Consider the following 23407-nt stretch of genomic DNA (forward strand, 5'->3'; position numbering starts at 1 on the left):
ATAATATACCAGATATTATCTGATATTGGAATGACCTTTTCAACACAACAATCCAGTTGGAAGCTGTAAAATTTGCATTAGTTCGATTTCTGTAGGCTAAAACATAAAATTTCGAGATTAAATATTTTTGACATGCTAAACAACCAATATGGATTATGCTAGGCTTTACAGTTTACATTTTCGACACCAAGTATCCGAGCAACGGATTTCAAGCCTATCTAGTATTGGAATAACTAGATACCTCTATAATTTCTATATATTTACAGGAGCGGATCTCGACGGAAGAACACAAAGGCCGTGCCCTTTCTTGATAACATAATATTTTATGTAACATACATATCAGCGTTAACGACATTTACTTATACGACATACTTATGTTCATAAATCTTATCTTATATAAGAGGAGAAAAAAATTATAACATCTGTTAAACCTCATTACTATTAATATATTCAATAAAACATTTTTTTACAGACTGTTAATGATCCGGATTTTAACCAGTCTTTATTATAGGTTAGAACGCAAATAATATAACAGTCACATTTTATTTGGCAGACTCACAACACAGATGATTTTAAAGTGGCTCCATTATCATAAAGATCTGTATCACGTAGTTCAGGATCATACGACATTGATAAAAAATATAGCGAAAAAGCGCTTCACACAGCGTAGCGCGTATTTATATAAAACGTGCGTCTAATTCGACACGAAAGCGAAGCCGCTTCCAGTGCAAAATTCGGTGTCATCCCGTGTAACGTAACCTCGCTTTATTATGTGGTTAAATAAAATAGAACGTGGTTTACGCATGACGTGTTTCAGTTTAATTAATGATTGATATTGACGGTTTATAATTGAACGAATGTGAATTTGTTTGCAGATTGATATTCCCTGTTCGTCGCGCGGGAATGACAGACGACTGTCGTATTGGCGGGAAAGTGTCGTCTGTTTGAATTCAATAGATATGTACACTGATTGTGTTGTGTTGTGAATTTTATGGTACTCGTAATTTTGTTCATCATTTGTGTAATTTGGTATATATTCAATTTAGTTTTTAGAAGGAGGAAGAAAGAAATAGGTAAGCTAAATTTGTTTAGTAATTTATATGCCGGTAATTTATTGAAAGAATCTTGCGTATATGGCGGCAAATTTAAACAGGTTTTTAATAGGTTCAGATGGATGGAATTTATGATTTTATTTTTAATGAAATTAAATAGCTCATCGCAATTTAATTGATCACCAAATATTTAAACTTTACATGTACACCTGGTTCAAATGTTTCGCACCAGGAAATGATCTATATCGCATGTTCATATTATCGAATGCTTTTTTAGCTATTAAAATATATTTTTTGAGTCGTAATTAAATAATACCCATTTCATTGATATTTCGGTACTCATTTAAAATGACGTTGTCACGTCGGCGTGTATAGTATTTGAATAACAAATGACGATCGTGAATATGATTAACCCCACCATTGTACTCATTTACACATAATAGTACTACTACTATACTTAATATAAGTATGCTATAACGTTACTTTATTCAGAAATTGAATATAATATTTTTTAATATATTTGTATAAGAACTCACAAGACAAGTAAGTCGCCGGCTGGATAGATGCCTAGTTCAAGTCTTGCATATAAACGGTATCAAAACCAACTAGAATTTTGAACCAGCACGTTGCACCGGATTACTGTGCGCTGTTTCGCTATAATTTAATTAATTACCATCTAATGTCTTAACATTAATTATCTTAACGAGCAGTTATTGCATTGACTACAATGGCAATTGTTTTGTAAAAAATACCTTAGGTAGATATTTGAGGAAGGCAACGTCTCATAACACCGCCATACCCGCTCGTAAGTCAAGTATGTAGGTACAAGGAGTGTTCATTATTTATTTTCTTTAAGAGCAATATGTACTTGATAATATCATGTAGTAGAAGACGTCTTATAGAGCTCTATGGTGGTAGAGCCATCCACTCTTTTTTATGGCACAGCAAAGTGACTGCTGTACCTGATGGTAAGTGGAGTGGGGTCCAATAGAATGTTGACTGACGAGAGATGATTACCCTTCAGCAGTCGACACAATTATGCCGAACTGTTGGAACCGGATATACACAGGCTGATCTCGGAACGCGACACGCTTATGTGGGCCATTATGGCGGGTTTTAATACCTTATGTCCAGTGGTCGTTATCCGGGCGGATATAAAATACATCTTACCATCAGCAAGCAGTCTAAGGAGGTGTTAGGTGGCGCCATATTTAATACTAATGCAGTGGTATTAAACCGCAAAGTTTAATACCACAGCATTTTTTTAATCTAACCAAGATATGGTTAGATTAAAAAAGTTTTTATTCTTCAGTTCGAAAACCACATGAATTTCCTGGAGTCGGAACTTATACTTACCTCTCCGTTTAACATACGGGTGCACTGGCTGCACTTCCTGCTTTTTGAGATAATATGGCTGCGAGCTCAAAAAAAACTGTCTGAAACCGCAGTCAATGTAGGCTTTATACGTTTTACTAAGACTCTAAAACGCAGTGGGTAAAGCGCATGCTGTCAGCCTGGTCGAGAACTCAATGACCTTAGTTATATTAATGGGGTTTATGTGTCACCATATTTGAAAGTACTTAATATTTGCTTAATACCTGAAATAATACAGGCCCCGTATAGGCATATTGAGTTGATTAGTCCTTTGGTAAAAGCAACCATATTAATCAAGACAAAATCCAAAACCCCGCTATAGTGACTGTCCTGAGTATCGTTCCGGGGTCAGCCGATGCATCCATTAAAGTCCGATTCCAATAAATTATTCCAATAGTTAACTACGTTAATACGAAAAAACGAATAATAATAACTCAGCTGTTTACGTGTCAAACTTTAGTCTGGCCCACTTTCGCTAGGGCTCGGATAATAATAATAATATCAGCCCTGTATTATATATGTACTTGCCCACTGCTGAGCACGGGCCTCCTCTACTACTGAGAGGGATTAGGCCTTAGTCCACCACGCTGGCCTAGTGCGGATTGGTAGACTCCACACACTTTCGAAATTCCTATAGAGAACTTCTCACATGTGCAGGTTTCCGCACGATGTTTTCCTTTACCGTAAAACCGAGCGATAAATTCTCAAATAATACACACATGATTTTAGAAAAGTCAGAGGTGTGTGCCCTTGGGATTAGAACCTGCGGACATTCATCTTGGCTGTCCGTTCCACACCCAACTAGGTTATTGCCGCTTAGGGCTCAGATAGTAGGAATTAAAGTCGTCTATGGGAATCTGCCATAATATCGCGACCTTAGAACTAAGGTGACCTAACTTGAAATCGACGATTTGTGGGGAAACAAATAAAAAAGATTTGAAAACAATATAAAAGGCAGTGAATTGGGCGGTCGCGGCGAAAGGGAGAATCTGTTTTTATTCTATAATTTTGTCTTGTTCTCTTCATGCAGCATGCTTTGGAAGGTCGTTTTTTAATAAAATCGGAAAATATATTAATTTTGAGGTAGGTCACTTTAGTGCTAAGGCTGCGATATGTGATGTACTGACTCCACTATGTTGATTATTACTTAAGCCCAGTGCAATCACCTTGACATGTCTGGAAAAAAATGACCCCACGTGAACAGGGCAGGAAGATAGCTATGACAGCGTTATCGTGTGTGACTTAAGTAACTACGATATAAGGCTGGCATCGAAAGATCACAATAAGCTGTCCGTATTGTTGCAGTAACAAACTTAAACCTTAATTCATAGGTCTTAAGTGCGGTTGATAAGTCAATGAATCGCTAACTCTCCTATGGAAGGACTCGGGGTACTGTCATTAGCGTACGTAGAGTAATATTCTAAGAAGTGGTTGCGGACCGATATTAGCGAAGCATGAAAACGTTTCGGAACAGATCCGTAACTTTTGTCTCTCGATTTACAGAGACCCCCTTATAACTTAGCAACTCTGCAGTAACGAAGGGTTCATATAACAAGGATAGTAAGTAAGTAAGTTCTAGATCGCGTTTATGCATATTATTAGAACCTATAAATTGTGTCGAGTTTCCTTTCGAAAAAAATTATCCTTCGCTCCTGCACCTCTGTCCATCCTCAAGTGATTATACAAGGGTCCAATTTGAACTAGAACTTTAGTTGATTTGACCAGCCTTAAGAAAACAAATTTCTAAGATTTAGGAGATTCCTAGCACAAATTACGCCGTATCTCTTACCTATAAATAAAACATATAAAAGGTTCACCCAACACAAGCTTACTTTAATAGCTTAAATGGTGGAACTCACAGAATTTTTGTTAAGATTAAGTGATCTAAAGGTGACCTAAAGAGACCTTTGTCGAGACGTGACGTAGATACCTAACTAGTATTACTTGGAGCATAATTGCTCGTTCATGGTACTAATATTCACGAAATTAATAATTATTGAGTTACTGTTTGCTGAACACTGCGTATTATTTAAGATTTCTAAAAGTTCATACATTAGGAGAGGCTACTATATACGTAGAGGCTTACATAATACATTCCTACGATTAGCAGTCCGAAGTCAGGTAGTGCAATCTAGTACAGCAGAACGAGATATTTATTCTGTCAATATTTAATTTGGGATATATTATGGTTTTTCTAATTTGACTTAATGATTGACCTAATAAAAGTCGCAGAAGGTCGCTGGATATGGGCCGCTTACAATAGGTCGATTTGAAAATCTTTGGTGGAGATTCATGTTCGGCAGTGGACATCCTGCGGCTGATGATATTATAGTTATCGTTAAATGCAGAGTAGTATGCAGAGTAGTACATTTATTACGCATTTTACTTTAGGCGTAGCCAGTAAGAGACGGGGTTGTTGAGCCGTATTCACCTAGATTTATGTTGGGCCCACTCCTGGGTTTTGAACCAGCTACTATACTACAACTGTATTAAACCACTATAATATTGAAATAAATATATAGTAACCATTTTTTGAGTCTTTGGTTGTGCAAAGCCCTTCGGGAAAATAATGTACATGCACATTGCTAAAGGTTAACAACTTACACAAGCCCGCTAGACTATAATACCTAGGCATTTTGTATCAGAAAAACACATACATTGTTGTCCGACCCTGGAATTGACCCCAGGACGTCTCAGTGCGTAAACTACTAGTCCAAGGAGCCAGTTGCCCTTCATTTCACATTAAGTATACGTCCTAAATCACCTTCAGCTGCGTGTGATGCGTGACAGTTGCCGCTTTGACATCCGCCTCTTGATCCGTGATAACCTCTGCCGATAAATAGCACGTGGGCTAGCGGCTAGCGTGCTTCCTCGTCGCATGTCAAAGTCACACTGCTTTTTCTTAACTAAATGAGGAGAATTCACTACTGACAACAGTAACAACATTGCTGTGATTGTATTGCATGATATTGCTGCTAGTAATAACCATAGGCGTTGCTAGGGTTAGTAGGGTGGAGGTAGGGACGGCGGGTGACGTCTTACTTTACCCAGGAGTTATAAATTTATAAGAATTGGGAAAGAATAGTCTACAATATGTTACTATCAAAGTAAAAAATTATCTTAATCCGCAAATTATGAAATATGTTATTAAGCGAAATCCTCCCTCTCAGTAGTAGAGGAGACCCGTGCTCAGCAGTGGGCAAGTATATAATACAGGGCTGATATTATATATTAAGTGAAATGGATGTCTTGTTTATTCTAGTGCCTTTCTCTCGCCTCTCTCCCCACCCGCGAAAAATTACTTTTTCTATCAATATTTTTTATCATACTATTATACAATATGTAGGTAAATTATATAGCATCTGAAGTGGTGTAGGCGTCTTTTAAATATAAACAACTCGATTACAGATAAATTTCAATGAAATTCCATTGTACCGACGGACGACGGTACCGATCGGAATCCAATGCGTTTTCATTAAGACATTCTACTCCATAATAGCATCCCAGGCCCTCCTTTTATTCCAATACAGCGAAATTCTTGGACCATTGAATATAATTTTATTATAGACCCTTTTTCAAGGAATTATGAAATCATTCAACTTAAATAGCATGCGTGTACACAACAGTGGCGAAAGGTGAAATTTTCGAAAGGGCTCCCGATGCAATATACATACTAATATACATACATGCGGTCTACAAATTGTTTTGAAGATAATTAGATTCTACAGAAATTTTACATCAAGGGAATCCGGTGGGGATCAGGTCATATGGACCATCACCACTGATACATAAACAGTAGCAACTCCACTCTGATGATTGATCATTTAGTGGTGTATACGAGTTGTTATGTACGTATTATTGTTTAGTGATTACAGTATCTTATAAATTGGCTTATATATTATAGGTATATTGTTATAAATTCTTATGGAGAACAAAATGTATATTTTCTGGTTCGAACTGGTGACGTTCTGGTAGTAAGTACTCTATTCTCTATAACGTGGCCAGGGCAATGTGACCCCTATACATCTCTGGTAAGTGGCGTATGGTCTAGAATCTGGATAGAGTGTCGACTGACGAGAGATGATTACCTTGACCGGTCGACACAATTATGCCAACCTGTTTGAACCAGATATACATAGGCCGATCCCGGAACGCCACACATTTACGTAGGCCACGATGGCGGGTATTACAACTTACGTACGGTGGTCCCTATCCTGGTCGATACAAATATCCTGTGTTCTATGTTGAGGGACTCCTTTTTCCGCACTTAGCCCGAAGAAGGTAGGGCCTCTGTACGTTGTACAAATATCCTATCACGACTTTTAATCTTGTCTACCGATTTGATGGGTGTTGTGACTCATCGGCATCCCACTAGACACCAGCGCTGCAGTGTTATTAGAGCATGTAGGTAATGGGTTGTTGGCCCTTTGTTGGTGCTACGATTGCTTTAATCAATATGTATGATTTGAGCTTTTAAATTTTCTAACATTATTGTTCCAAGATTATTATTACTGAATGACCTAGGACGGGATCACGATCCTCAGTAATGAGGGGCCAACTGAAGAGAGAGATATTGTTCCAAGAATAAAATTGCTTGCTTTTTTCTTTCTTTATTAGTTTTTACATTTAATTTCGTTATCGTTCCAGGTACAGCGATGGCTGACGACGGGCGCAACAGCCAGGAGCAAGCCCACTCGTCCAGCGACAGCGACAACTTCGAGAAGATCGGCTCTGACGATGGACGGAATGACGAGAATGTGAGCTGCCATTAATTCTGTTTCATTCATTTACTCGAGGGCCAGTCAGTTTGTCTTTTATATTACGGTGAGCTGCAAAATTCAGTATCATAAAAGAGGTGCTCGTATTTTGGCTCCAAATTGAGATTTATTGATCCATAACAAAACTAAGATCATAAAGGTTACAGAGCAAATACACTATTATTTCCACGAGTTGATTTGTAAAATTTATCGGGAACAGTTTAGGAAAATTTGAAATCATAGGGATATAGGGAAACTGCATAGTGAATCATTCGTTTATTTTTTGAAAACGACTATGGTATAGTAAATGATTGGGCGAATTTAGTTATCCATGTCGAAAAATTACATAAATTGAGCAGATTATTTTTAATATTTACCGCTTCACCAAAGAACAAAAAAATGGCAATAAAATTTAATAGAACAGTTTTCATAATGTACTCTGTTATTTCAGAGCGACCCAAACTTCACGGTTGGAGACGAGTCCTCGGACCCTGGAGTGGAAGAGGGCCCGGCGCACGAGGGAGGGGACTCGTTCCCGAACGCTCCTCCGCCGAACATCAGGCGAGTGCTGACGAAAGCGCAGCAGCTCGCCCTGGCCGAGAGGAGAAGCAAGCTGAGGTATGTTCTTAATGCTTTTAAATAATGTACGCTGTGCCAAAAAAAAAACTATCAGATTAAGGCGGTGTGGTAGGTAATTATACTAATTTAGACCTATGTTATAGCTTTACACCACTCGTTTCTCTGAGCACCCAGTACTGGTGAATGGTCATAAGATGCTGTCTGCCGTTCAGGATTGCCCCGCTCTACCATTGGTTATCGTTCTAGCTAATTATTTTAGCACCAAACTACGTTGCGTTCGAGGCCGTTATTTTAATTAAATTGGAAGTGCGTAATGCACGTTCGAGATGGCAGCACTTGTCGCTGATTAAGGTGCGATCGGATTTCGTGGCAGTAACAGATGCATTCATTTTATTAGAAATATAATGTTCCGTCGTTGAATTGTGGTAGCAATGTCGGAATTAAATAAAAGTAGAGAACAATTATTTAGGTAAAACAGTCGATAAATTCCTAATTTACTACAGCTACCGAAACTGTCCATAGATTAGATAGCCCGTAATTGCAAAATACTGACTCACTTCAGTAGACGGGATAGAGACCTCTCCCCTATTCTGATTTTTGTGAAATTATTTAGAAAGTCGAATTTACCATTATCTAAACTTCTTGCCTAAGTAAAGCTAACCTATTATGTCTTCAATCGTAATGTTTTTAGTAAAATAATTTTGTAATAATCATAACAATTTTAACGAATAATTTTGAACTTCATCATATTTTTCTTCCAACTTCAAAGCACTATGATGTAAAAACCATCTTATTCCAAAAGGCATGGAAACTATACCTGGACAACCATATTAGGTAATACTAGCTTTTGCTCGCAGTTTTGCTCGCGTGATATAGTTTTTCCGGGATAAAAGTCCCGCTATATATTTTTCCGGGATGAAAAGTAGCCTTTGTCCTTTCCAGCGTCTCAAACTATCTTCACATCAAGTTTCATTGAAATTCGTTCGGTAGTTATTGAGTTTATCGCATTCAGACAGACTGACGCGGCAGGGCCCTTATTCTGTACGATAGTGTAAACGCGTAACGCGGCCGTGTCATGTTATCTTCGAGAAATGTGCGTGGAATGGTATTCTGTAAGCCAAATTTCTATAGTCCTAAACATGATGCGTTGTGTTACGTGCTTGTTACACACTGTTTAAATAACGTGTGGGATAGAGAATAAGGCCCCAGGATACCTGTTTTATAATATTACTAGCTGACCCGACAGACGTTGTCCCGTCTTAACTATGAATTTGCAGCGCGCATTCTGTCAATCGCTGACAGCTATTTCAAACAATTGACAGTTATATTAATATTTTCGTTAAGTTTTCTTAAATTTCCTAATTTTCCGCGCAATTTTTAAAAATTTTCCTTTCATAAGAACCTTTTCCTGACAATAATAAATACAACAACAAAAAATAGTGCTAATTGGTCCAGCCGTTCACGCGTGATGGTGTGACCAAGGGAAATAGGGATTCATTTTTTTATATATATAGATAGATATACGAGTATGTATGTATTCGGGACTTTATTTTATTATGTGTGAATGTATGTAAGGATAGTGTTTGCCAAAGCAATTATTCAAGTACACTGAAATAAACAATATCATTAGTATTTCATACTATCACGCATTAATATGTTAGCTGAATCAAGGTCAACTTTCGAGAATGATTCATTATACGCGTATTCATTTAATTACGATAAAAAATGTAGATTATATCATCAGTATAAGTATGTACTATCGCTTTTTAATCTGGAATTTGTTGATAACCTCTCGCAATAAAGATACAACACGCATCGTACCATACTCAATATTTACTTACGTCTATCACTTAATCTCCATGATATCTGTGACATCGAAATAAAACTAGTTTTCAGATATTTCGTTATTTTGTATATTATAATTTTCTTCTGACGTTTCGAAGACTGTAGCTTCCATGGTCACGGGGCGGACTGAGATGTTTTTCGTCCGAAAAGTCAACGTTACAATATCTAAACATATAAAAATGAATCCCTATTTCCCTTGGTCACGCCATCACGCGTGAACGGCTGGACCGATTTCACAAATTTTTGTTGTTGTGTTTGTTATTGTCAGGAGAAGGTTCTTATGAAAGAAAAAAAAATAAAAAATTGCGCGGAAAATTAGAAAATTTAAGAAAACTTAGCGAAAATATAAATTTTGTTTAACTGTCAATTGTTTGAAATAACTGACAGCGATTGACAGAATGCGCGCTGCAAACGTCTGTCGGGTCAGCTAGTCTACCTATATTTTACAATTATAGAACAGTTTGACTATCCATGCGTAGCCGCAGATCTACATAAGGGTTTTTTGGGCTGTAGCCTAGGACCCCGTGGATTGAAAATTGAAAAAATTGAAAAACAAATATAAGGGAGGAATATAAGTAGTTAACACATAGCCAAAGCTGTTAGTTTCTTTTCCAATACTTCCTTAAAGATGTTATTATTTGTGTCTCTGTCGTATTTAATAAATAATATATTTTACTATCCTCTGTTTTCTTCTATGCTGAGAACCTAACAAAAAACATCGTTATCGAAATTAGTTTTTTGACAAAATGGCAATAATTTGATTAATTAGGCAGGCCCCTAGTCTAGAATTATCCCTGGGTTCCCCCAACTATCGGTGCGCACCTGTTCAGGCATTCCTAGATTTTGCACGGTTAATTGAACTGAATGAAGTGATCAGTAATTTGGCGAAGAAGTAACGGCACCATAATATACTTGGCATTACAAAGTAATTATTTTAGAACACAGTTCTCCGTTCATTATGACGGAGTTTAGATGTGAATTTCATGTTTCTGAGTAGTCACACTGAACACGGAGTCCTTTAAACTACAACTCTACAGTTTATTATTGTCGTTTGGTGGCAGCAGTAGCGGTCCTAAACCACGCGAGGGTTCAGGCGAAAGCAAAAAGAAACGAGACTTTTACTGGTTGTAAATCTCTCATATGTGGGAGTCCGCCTGGGTAGTTACCACCGCTATGTCTTTTTCTGCCGCCAAGCAGCAGGGTGTAGTCACTGTTGTATTCCGGTTTGAAGAACATTGTAACCAGTGTAACTACTGGACATAATAAGACTTAACATCTCACGTCTCAGCGAGCGTAGTGGAATACCAAACAATACTTTGAGATTCAACGGTGTTGGATGGTGTTTCTAGAGTTTATGGGCGAAGTATCAGGCGAACGGTAAACTCGTCACGTCATTCAAAGCAATAAAAAAATATATATCTTCAAAATCGAAGCCCGAATCCAGCCTGTAACACAGTATTACAAATACCGACACAATAGGAACCAATTGATCAATTTAGTGTGTGTTCATTTTGGACAGGAAGCTTATGAATAGGCTGTGACGAATAGGAGTATATATTTTTAACAATACGCGAGTGATCGGCTGTCGTGCGACGAGACGAGCATGACACTCGTCTGTAGCGCCTGGCGATAAGCATTAGCAAAGCTTCGTTCAACCTAAATGTATAAGTGGTTTGCGCTGATTATAAGTTACCTAAGTGGTAATTGCTTCGTACTGATCGCAGTTGTCTTCAATGTGAAGCATAAGAGTATTCATATATAATTAGCAGAACAAGGATGAGCGACGGTAGGTGCCGCGTACGACTCCTTGGAATCGGTGTCATATTATAAGTTTGTATCACGTAAATATGATGGAAAAACACCAATATTCTATCTCCAAATCGGCTATAAACGGCAATCCGGGCAAGGAATTGAAAATTATAATATTTTTTCTAGATTTCGAACCCAGAATATCACGTTTCATCGCTACGCCAATGACGCTAATAAATTTCGACGATGTTACAATGTGTCAAGACTTCACTTGAGGGCCAAATTTCAGCGCCATTGCAATAGAAAATTACGAAAATTACTCATTATAGAATGAATACTAATTAATTAGCAACTGGTTGGCGTAGTTACGTAACTGTCATGGCGGTTGCCGGATGTGACGTCATCTGTCAAGTTCAGCTGTCAAGTTTAGTATCTTTCCCACCGCGGCTTTCGATGCACGCGTTATAGTATTGCAAAAACGTTTCGTAAATCGCGTGTGTAGTGAAGCGTTGGTTTCGTTTGGAACTGTTTTTGTGGTACTATTTGGAGTTTTAATTTGATTTTAGTATTTTTAAGTGTATGTAATTGATACGTACAATATTTAGATATGATTTAGAAAGTTTGTTACATTGTTGTCATACCTACTTATCTGAAATTTTGAATAAAACCGGCATTTGATTTGGCACTTAGGTTCAGGCGAAACTTGGTACCTAAATATCGACCTTTCAGTATGTGAATTAGGTAGAGTGTGTCTTAAATCATTGCCCAGAAACCACTGTCACTTCTAAGTTATATTCCTAATGCTTTTTAAATTAAACATTTACCGTCTACCAAGGAATGATTCAAAATTAAATATTAAAACTAACTATTTTCGTTTTTTCGTCCTCCTCTTTAGGTATAAGTACGAAAAAAAAGGAATTAATGTTCCCAATTCTATTTTAGTTTTCGTATCATTCTGTGATAGGAGGTAAGACTATCGCCATATCTTAATTAACATTTATATTCCAATGAGAAAGTTTGACAAGTTAACGCAAAAACCATAACGGAGTTGTATAATATCAGCCCTGTATTATATACTGTCCCACTGTTGGGCACGGGCCTCCTCTACTACTGAGAGCGAACGGAGATGTATGAAACTTGGCATATAGATTGACCATATTGTAGTTTTTAAAACATTTTTTTTTTACCGGAAAAATAGAGTTCTTTGTAGCAGAATATGTCTTTTCATCTAGGTATGAGGAATACCTATTTATGGATAAGTAGAGGTTGTTCACTTCTTCGTCCGTGTGAAAAAGAATTTCCCGGTATAAAAGTCCTTATAACCTATAGGAGTAAATTACGGGAACAAAAAGTAATCCAAAACATTTTTTTACCTGTTTGATAAATTTCATCCGAATCCATTCAGCTGTTTCTGAGCTTTCTTCTAATAAACATCTTAACATTTTCACAGTATATAGCATTTATATTAATAGTAAGATTTGAAGGAAACCACGTTTATTTAGTGATAGGGGAATCCTCTAAATTATTGACTGCTAGTCCTGGCTGAAAGGAGGGCACTACGAATTCCATGACTTCTATGCTGCCACTCTACCAATGACCCTCAAAGGCCAGTTTCTTCATCAGATTATAAACTCTTATTTTTTATTGACATTTTAACAAAAACATTTAGCAACACCGTGGGAGTATATTGTATTATAATTCGCGGCTTAGGAACTTATGCAAAATATATTTTTGTTATTAGCTTCTTTTTTCGACACAAAATAGTAACTAAAATTATAGTAAGTACAAACACTCATTAGTCGCAACGTAGTTGACGCAACTCTCAAGTTCAACTAATCCGTTGATTAGTTTGGCAATTTAGTTGGAGCAATTGTAAGTTTTATGGTCATTGTTTAAAAACCAAATATTGACACCTCTTTGCCAGCATTTTGTGTCGTATGACAGTTTTATTACCTTTAGCATCACTAAGCGGACAAATTCGGGGGGAAATGATAGCAAGTGATAAGCGTTTGATAACAGATAAGTAACGTTTTATGTATAATAATACGAATCGGTATCTAGTAGTACAGTGTAATGATTTCTTATGTTTACGCGAATGTTAGACATTGAAATAACATTATTTTGGCGGATTTTTTCGTGATTTTTGTATTATAATTTTCTGCTGACATTTCGAAGACTTCCTTCGTGGTCATTGCGTCGACCGTGGTGTTGCTCATCTGAAAAGTCAGTTATAATATCTACCTACTTTTTGCAAATATACAAAAATTTTGAAATTTGTAGCTGGTTCCGCTCCGATCTACGCAGAATGAGTTCACAGTGTCTTGAAGTCTAACAAGTCTTTTGGGTTCCGATGTAATTACATGTAGGACAGGATTCCAGGCTTGTGCAAACTTCCAACCATATACTCTATTGAAATTCGGATACTTTTTAATATCAATAGCCTTGCGAATCATCTTAGGCAGGAATCGATGTCCTTTGGCAAGGATTTGTCTTGTCTAATCGCAGATAATCCTCAACAAAAACCACGAAGAAATCCTCAAAATAGTTTAATTTCGACGGTAGTACAGTGATTACGATTACAAATGAATCATCAACGAAATATGTTCTTCTTTGGGTATGTTTATTAGTTTATTGCTTTATGTAACGTAGAGGTTTCAATACTTTTTTTCTCATGGACCATTTTCAAAATTTTGCTGGTTCCCGGGGACCTCCTGCGGCAAAATGTTTACTATATTCCCCAGAATATACAAGTTCATACACGTAACAGTCGCTGAGCTTCTTAAAACATTACCTGCCTACATTCATAGGTGAAGTCAAGCCAACATTTTAGTTATTTACTATTAAAACCAGATAATTTTTTGTGGGTCTCCGCTTACGAATTGTGACTCCCCATTTTTTTTTGTCACGCCAACGTAGACCCCGTCGACTCTCCTGTGGACCTCTGGGGGTCAACCAAGTCCACTTTGGGAATCAATGATAACACGTCACTGTGCAGCAACGTTGCGCTAGCAAGCGGTATATTGACCACACATTCATAGAAGCTGAAAACTGTGTTTATTTATCTTTAATCATTGTTTCGGATTACCAGTAGATGCACAGCAACGATACAAGCAAAAAATAACTAAAAATATACGTATACAACATTAGCTAAATTCTGTGCTCTTCAAGTAGGCAACCACAGCTTATATGTATTACGCCAATAAATGGTTTACAACAAATTTATTAACAACATATTTACCTACCTAATTGATACGTATTTTCGCGATAGCTGAACGTAAGAAAACAAATAGTTGGCTGAGAACCGACACATCTAGATTTGGCGATTTGACACACCCACGTGATACTAAAACATTGTTTCTATACTAATAGTGTTTGACTATAGTATAGTATATATACGATAATGTGTAACCAGTATGTGTTTTGTATTATAATAACATAGAAACTTAGTGGAAATAACTAATCTACGCTTGAAAGGCAATAATATCTAAGCGACAACCAGTAAATTTCTGAGTAGAGTGGTTTAAAATTTATAACAATACAACTTTTTATTTTATAAAGATGTAGCCTAATGATATTAAAATTGTTCTAGAGCTACAAAACCTAGTTGATGATAAATGACGCAGAAAAACATGGCGATTCTAAAAATTTATAGAATACATTTTTGGTATATTTGTCGCTTAGATATATTGCCTTTCAAGCGTCGCAATATTGCATACAAACGCCCGCGTCATTGCCTAGTCCGCGGCAAAGGGTCCTGGGACAGTGTCAGCAGACCTCCATCCAATATTTTTCGCTTTCGCAGCTGCTATTTTGTCTGTTTCCCCTGATTCTTATTCTCTACTTTACTCTCATGTGACGACAGTCAATCCGACATCAGTTCAATCGGTGAATGACGTTTAACTATGTCCAATTTTAAGGCGATGCTACCAGCGAAACGGCGCGCTAACCATATTTTTAGAAGCTACCTCGCTCTATTGAAAATATATGATTAATGTATAATATATAGTTCTACAATATGTTATATTTATTTTGGTGGTTTAATATTTTTTTATAATGTTGATATTATTTTATAAATTTCATAATAAAAATCACACTAAAAATATCGATTCTGGGTATTTCCTAAAATACACGTTCAATTTGCAACCAACATTATTAGACAATTTATAAATATCTTGGTACTCAAATATTTTAAAAAAGAACGAATAATTATTTTTTACAGAAATTATTCGTAATTCTTTGCATATTAAAAATATGCAACGACTTCTCAAGGCCCTTTACACGGGGCCAAAAACAATCCTAAACCCTATATTCAAATCGACAGTGCATATGGACCAATCAGAATATTTGTCTGACATGCTTACAGGTGACGTATTTGATATTCATATTTCTTTCTTGACATTGATCCGTAGTTAGAGATAGTTAGCGATTGGTATAGTCAGATTATTGTAACGAGGTGATAATTTAATAATCTGACCACGATGTTTAGATGTTTGATTGCAGCATCAATATACTGAGATGTGTCGATCGAGTGGAGTTAATACTTCGCTTATCGATTATGTAGATAATTAGGTCCAATGGTGGATTGTTCGTTCTTGCCGACCGGCCCAGACCTAAAAATTTGTCGCTATTAGGCACGGGGTTAGAGAAAAAATATATATATATCAAGCAAATAAAAAAGCGTTCACACCCACTCTTAACTGGCAAATACGACACAATTAAAAAAATAAGGAATTTTGCCGCCCCCCTAAAGTGACGCCTGAGGCGGGCCGCCCCTATTGCTTCATCTACGCCACGCCACTGAATAACTCTTATAGCCCTGACAAGGGAAAATAATACCCAATAAAACAACAAAAAAAGACAATTGGACTATCGCCATAACATAATTTTATATTCCACAAAGGACATGTCCGCTTTGTCTATGAGCCATGAATTCCAACCAACCTCAAACTTATTGGATAATAAAGTGCCAGAAATGTGGAGCTTAGAATCCTCATTAGAATCATAAACATAATAATTTTAGATATATCCATTTATAAGAAAATAAGAAAGAATTATCTTGGCAGAGTAACTCACAAAATAACTTCATTGATTCGTTAAAAGAAGCGGAATGGGTGCCTAGAATTATGTATTTTTTACAAAAGTAGCTGTCAGTTATTGTCATTCGCGGGATATAAAGGGAAATAAAATATAAAAAAATGTAATTCGCGGTTATTCTTAGAGACAAAATATAAACCTTTTTTTTTGTCAATTGTAGTTATTTTGGGGCTTGCGTTCCAATATAGCAACATTATACTTATTGCGAAAGCGTCCATTTCAAGTAAAATAAAATAACTAAAATCTCAAAAACGGAGATATTTAAAATTAAATGATCAATTTTAATGAGCTCGTTCGAGTTCTCACCAAATATATACTTAGTCTGGCCATAAATACTGTTACACTTAATTATAAAAAAATATTACATTTGAATTTCGAATCTGTCATTTTTATACGATTGTTCATTGTGTTTTCTCATTTTGGCGCCAATACATTGTAAAATATTTTGCGATATTAAAATGGTGTGGGGTGATAAAGAGAACCGAATCGCTGTGATAGCATTACACAAAGTAGGTATGGAGCCAAATGCAATTTTTAAAACTCTCCATACACTTGGTATTAGTAAAATGTTTGTGTACCGGGCTATTAATAGGTACAATGAGACCTCCTCTGTTTGTGACAGAAAAGATCTGGCCGTCCACGTAGTGTTCGTACGAAAAAGGTGGTCAAAGCAGTAAGGGAAAGAATTCGAAGAAATCCTGTCCGAAAGCAAAAGATTTTATCTCGGGAAATGAAGATAGCACCTAGAACCATGTCGCGTATTTTAAAAGATGACTTAGGACTTGCAGCCTATAAGAGACGCACTGGCCATTTCTTAACTGATAATTTAAAGAAGAATAGGGTGGTAAAATCGAAACAACTACTGAAGCGGTACGCAAAGGGAGGTCACAGAAAAATTTTGTTTACGGATGAGAAAATTTTTACAATTGAGCAACATTTTAACAAACAAAATGACCGTATTTATGCTCAAAGCTCTAAGGAAGCTTCCCAATTAGTCGACAGAGTGCAACGTGGACATTATCCGACTTCAGTGATGGTTTGGTGGGGTGTTAGCTATGAAGGAGTGACTGAGCCATATTTTTGTGAAAAGGTATCAAAACATCGGCACAAGTGTATCAAGATACCATTCTTGAGAAGGTAGTTAAGCCCCTTAACATCACCATGTTCAATAACCAAGTATGGTCCTTCCAGCAAGACTCGGCGCCGGGTCATAAAGCTCGGTCCACGCAGTCTTGGTTGGAATCGAACGTTTCGGACTTCATCAGAGCTGAAGACTGGCCGTCGTCTAGTCCCGATCTTAATCCGCTGGATTATGATTTGTGGTCAGTTTTAGAGAGTACAGCTTGCTCTAAACGCCATGATAATTTGGAGTCCCTAAAACAATCTATACGATAGGCAGTGAAGAATTTTCCCATGGAAAGAGTGCGTGCTTCTATTGATAACTGGCCTCATCGTTTAAAGGACTGTATTGCAGCCAATGGAGACCACTTCGAATAAGCTTTTTATATTTTTAATTGTTTTATATTTATGTATTAAACTGACACACTGTAAAAGTAATAAATGTTATTTGCAGTTAACAATTTTCTTTTTTCTTTATTACAATATTTATGGCAAGACTAGGTATAAATAAACTTGGTTAAAATTTTTGTTGCATAAGAAATCGTTTTTGGACATCTTTCATTAGGCCTATTAATAATAACTAGTTATATAATAAATGTGTTAAAACATTTACAACACATTAGGGGTCAAAAGCTTAAAAATACAAGTGTTAACTGCGAATGTTAAAAACTTTAGTTAGCTATTCAAATTTTTTACGTAAGTATGCATAGTTTATTTCATGGCCTCTCTAAAATATTTTTATGTATGTATATATTTAAATATTATTATGTGTCTATTAATTTGATTTCAAAAATAATTTGCCCTGTTACAAATCAGAGGAAAATTAGTTTACCACACTTTCCTGTTATATTTAAGATTTTATTATCCAGTAGGAATGTTATGATATATAAAAATAATTTTAACAAAAAATTAAACCGCCTTCAAAAACCACTCAAAACCAAAAAATAATTTCACATAACAGGTATATATTGGATACCAATTTTGGAGTCGGTGCCTAATTAAAATTGCTTGTTAAGCTATATTTGATGCATAGTCCATCTGTGAGCTAAATTTCTTTCAAATCAATTAAAAGGAGTAGGTTTGAATTTACTACTAACAAACATACATAGTAAAAGGTGTAATACCAATCACATGTGTGGTGTTTCATCTTTTTATTTCCTCTTTTTTCGGGGCAGGGAGTGTAATACACCCACATTTGACCAGGTATATGTAACAGGGAAAGAATTTGGGTAGTGTACAGTTCACAAATTTAAATATATCCTTAATAGCTTCCATTTGCTGTGCTGCGGCGGTGTGTTCATTTTCGGTGACGATCTGACTTGCTGACTTTTTACGCTAGCAGCACATTGTTTTCGTATATTTGTAAATGTATTTATCTAGCTTAACTAGCATTTTTAATTAGGCACCGACTCCAAAATTGGTATCCAATATATCATACCTGTTATGTGAATTTATTTATGGTTTTGAGTGGCTTTTGAAGGCGGTTTAATTTTTTCTTAAAATTATTTTTATTTTTTGCTTTTTTGTCTCGATGGCGTAGTTGTGTTTCGCTCACGATACGACTATCGCGCTGAGGACTTATACATCTGAGTACCACTGAAAAAGGGAAAAGGTGTGATGCTAAATATATGTATGTAAGAAGTAGATTCAAGCAAACCTAACGCAAAAACACAACTGATATATTTGTCTCACAGTACAACTATTGCACTGTGGTGTGACACCTCTGCCTACCCCTGAAAAGGGGAAAAGGTATGATGCTATATATGTATGTATGTAAGAAGTAGAGTCAACTAAACCCAACGCAAAAACACAACTAATGTATTGTGCTCGCAGTACGATTATCGCGCTGAAATGTTACACCTCTGCCTACCCCTGAAAAGGGGAAAAGTTGTGATGCTATATGTATGTATGTAAGAAGTAGATTCAAGCAAACCTAACGCAAAAACACAACTGATATATTTCGATCATAGTACAATTATCGCGCTGTGGTGTTACATCTGTGCCTACCTCTAAAAAGAGGAAAAGGTGTGATGCTATATACATATATTATGTATGCATGTAAGAAGTAGAGTCAATTAAACCCAACCCAAAAACTCAACTGATATGTTTCACACACAGTATGACTATTGCGCTGAAATGTTACGCCTCTGCCTACCCCTAACACGGGGAAAAGATGTTATGCTATATGTATAAGTATGTGAGAAGTACACTCAACCCACCTCAATGCAAAAACATAACTAAAAACGTCATAGGAAAGCTAAATTCGCGATTTCGTTTTCTTGGACGACATAATTATTCTAGTTTTTTTAGTTTTAAAACCAAACTACTGAAGCAATGTTGAAAAAAATTTCATGGGACCAATCTGGAGAGAAACTCTTTCGAATAAAAAAAGAATTTTCCAAATCGCTTCATAAATCAGCGAGTTCTGAGGTAACAAATATACAAAAAAAAAATTAAAAAAAAATCACGTCGAATTGATAACCTATTCCTTTTTTTGAAGTCGGTTAAAAATGACTCATGACATACATTACATGCATTATTATAATCATGATATTATAATTCAGTAGGTATAATATTATGATATAAAATGATTCATAACACACATTACATGTATTATTATAATCAAGATATTATAAGCCACTAGATATAATATCTCTATATCTATACTATTATATAAATCTGAAATGTTTGTATGTTTGAACGCGCTAATCTCAGGAACTACTGATTCGAAAATAAAAATTATTTTTGTGTTGGATAGCTCATTTATCGGGAACGGCTATAGGATATATATCATCACGCTATAACCAACAGGAACGGGACAGTAACAAAAAATGTTGCACAAACGGGGGAAATGTATTCCTCTTGAGAGCGTCAGTTGCGTGCACTGAGTAAACGGTTCAAATTACGAAACAAGTATATATGATGGAATTGTACCTTTTAAAAAGTTGTAAAAAATATAATATACAATGAACTCCCCCGCCGCATCTGTCTGCCTGTCCGAATGCGTGAAACTCAAAAACTACTAGATTTAGATGAAGTTTGGTATTTAGATCGTTTGGGATCATGGAATGAACATAGACTACTTTCTATCCTGAGAAGATATATACCGTGAGTTTTATAACGGATAACTTTATCACGCGGAGTGGACCGCGGGCAAAGGCTACTTATGATAAAAATGATTCATAACACACATGTATTATTATAATCAAGATATTATAATCCAGAAATTGGAATGTTATGATATAAAATGACTCATGACACATATTACCTGCATGTATACAATATACATACCTATAGATACAGTATCAAATTATCGCTCTATTTTGAGATTAGCTCTGGCTTGTTGGAAAGCTCATTGAGCTTCATCTGGGTAGCAATAACGCGTTATACCATGTTGTACAGACATGTATTCACATACACTGCACCACTCCTTTGTCCCATGTAATATCCTCTACTACTGAGAGGGATTAGGCCTTAGTCCACCACGCTGGCCTAGTGCGTATTAACAAACTTCACATACCCACATATTTCTTATAGAGAACTTCTCGGGTATACCGATGTTTTCCATCACCGTTAATGCAAAAGATATTTACAAAGAATACTCACATAACTTTAGAAAAGTCAGAAGTGCGTGCTCTTAGGTTTTGAACCTGCGGACATTCGTCTCGGCAGTCTGTTCCACAACCAACTAGGCTATCCGTGTTCTGTTGCCATTTACTGGACATAATTCCAGATTACGGGCTGTTTGATACTGAATAGAAAGGCTAATATCACGTTGCCTGACCTGGGATCCAAACATGAGATCTCGACACGCGCGCACGCAATACAACTACACCACCGAGGAAGCCCATGTTTGATTATAACATGTTATAATGACAGTTAAGGATTTCTTCCATATATTCTGTAACATGTTGCCATTGATATTCTTAAACATGGGTTTATATGATAACGATGCAATGACACGAGCTGTCCAATACCATCTTCATGAGGATAGATAGACACAACAGGATTAACTATCAGAGTTCGCAAAGCCTGTGACCTCGCACTTTACAACCGAATATAAACGCACTAACGTCTTTTGTTTCATAATACAAAGATCTAGAGGCAAAAAATATATAAAAAACAAGCATTAGACCATATAGCTTTGTGTTTTTCTCGTCTAACTATTTTTCCTCATAACCCTGAGCGGCTGTTATTACATAAAACATTATAACGTACGTAGTTGTACTATATGCATTATTGTTCTCGATGCTGTAGGTCGATGGCCTAAAAAATACTCTCGTTCATACACAAATGATTTATAGTTTATTTATATTTTTAAGGACAACACAGATACGTAAGTAACATTCACATGAGCTTATATCTATTTCCTAAGTGGCAAGCTGTTTACGCACAGAACTAAGTTCTCGATGCCTCTACATTTCCTCTATCTTATTCCTTGCCGATGCTGTAGGTGCGAGTGACTATAGATTGTCACTGAACGATCTTGGCATTCCACTTTCACTTCTACTCATGCGGTTTAAGGTTCTCCGGTCATGTCCTTTTCTAAAATATCAGTGGTTTGGTATATTATGAAGTTCCGGTCAGACTCCTAGCGACTCTACTATTAGTCAATTCCTGTATCCTGAGCCTGATCCGTAAAATTGACCAATCAGAATAAATTTCTTATGTAGATTGGTCTACTCTTACGAAAATGGATACATAGCGGTTGGGATAGTTTATAGGAGTAGGCCGTATATCCACTTATATAAAGGCTACTTTTCAAGTTCACAGGATTTCTTTTAATCCCGAAAAGATCTTCATACAAGTGTAGCCGCGCGCGAATGCTTGTAATAAATAAACTAAAGAGTAAAGTCCTCGCGTACTTACGTAGCCGGAGGTCGCGTAAACATTTACTCAAATAGTTAATGTGATTACAATGACGTTATTGCCTTTTTTGTAATCATTCGCACTTCATTCGTACGATGCTTGTGAAGTTTGTAAGGCTTTATATCCGAATATGCGCTCTGGTGGTAACAGACCGACTGATTCCAAAAACTGGTCATACTTGCATAAGTTCTTAAAAACACTTATCCTTTATCAACGGATGGTCTGGGGAAGATAGAGGTGCAACCTTTAACGATGTGTCCTTGGATAGATGGAAAGCCTATTGCCATATCGAGCACAAATTCCAGATTCTCATATGTCAGAGTTCTCCTAGGTAGGTACCACCGCAATATCTATTTCAGCCGCCAAGCAGCAGTGTGGAGTCACTGTTGTGTTTCGGTTTGAAGGAATTTAGCCCGTGTAAATATTGGACATAATAAGACTTAACATCTCATGTCTCAGGATATCGAGCGCAGTGGAATACCAAACAATACTTTGTAATTTAAGGTGTTGAATGGTGTTTTTACTGTTTATGGGCGGTCGTATCGCTTATCATCAGGCGAACGGTAAGCTCGTCTCGTAATTCAAAGCAATGAAAAAAAAATATCGGGCTGACACGGAGTTGTCGAACCGCCCATGCTATACATCTACGCCAATGCGATAATTCAGGTTCTATTTTTTTAGCAAAATAAAAATCCGGAAGCAGTTGATTTACGTAGAGGCGAGTGATCAGATCGCCTAAAAATATCTACAATTGGACAGCAGCTCGATTTAGTCTTGCGATGCTCATAAAAAACCAGTATGCATTTTGCTGGATTCGTAGGTGTTTTTCGTCGCTTGATACTATACAAATCATTACGATAACATTAAACGAGTTTTGAATTAGGTCTCTAAGTCAATGAACTACGTTTATATGACCTTTGTTGTTTTTGTTGATCGTAGAGCCTCGCTGCTATTTCGTCTACTTAAATG

At 36.5% G+C, this 23407-nt stretch overlaps 1 protein-coding gene across 3 annotated transcripts in view; it reads left to right on the forward strand.

Moving 5' to 3' along the window:
* The first annotated feature begins 743 nt into the window (after positions 1–743).
* Positions 744–23407, forward strand: part of LOC115446363 (acetyl-CoA carboxylase) — a 71531-nt gene continuing 48867 nt past the window's right edge. Inside the window, exons 1-3 of one of the 3 annotated variants that reach the window (XM_030172988.2) lie at positions 744–1073; positions 7074–7183; positions 7635–7801. In XM_030172988.2, the coding sequence (XP_030028848.1) occupies positions 992–1073; positions 7074–7183; positions 7635–7801 (359 nt within the window). In that variant the 5' untranslated portion in view covers positions 744–991. Of the gene's footprint in view, positions 1074–7073; positions 7184–7634; positions 7802–11785; positions 11893–13941; positions 13971–23407 lie in introns of those variants that run through there. The other 2 variants (XM_030172990.2, XM_037444832.1) reach the window with 2 other exon arrangements.

This window comes from Manduca sexta, chromosome 28, assembly GCF_014839805.1.
Source record: "Manduca sexta isolate Smith_Timp_Sample1 chromosome 28, JHU_Msex_v1.0, whole genome shotgun sequence".
NCBI classification, from domain to species: Eukaryota; Metazoa; Arthropoda; class Insecta; order Lepidoptera; family Sphingidae; genus Manduca; species Manduca sexta.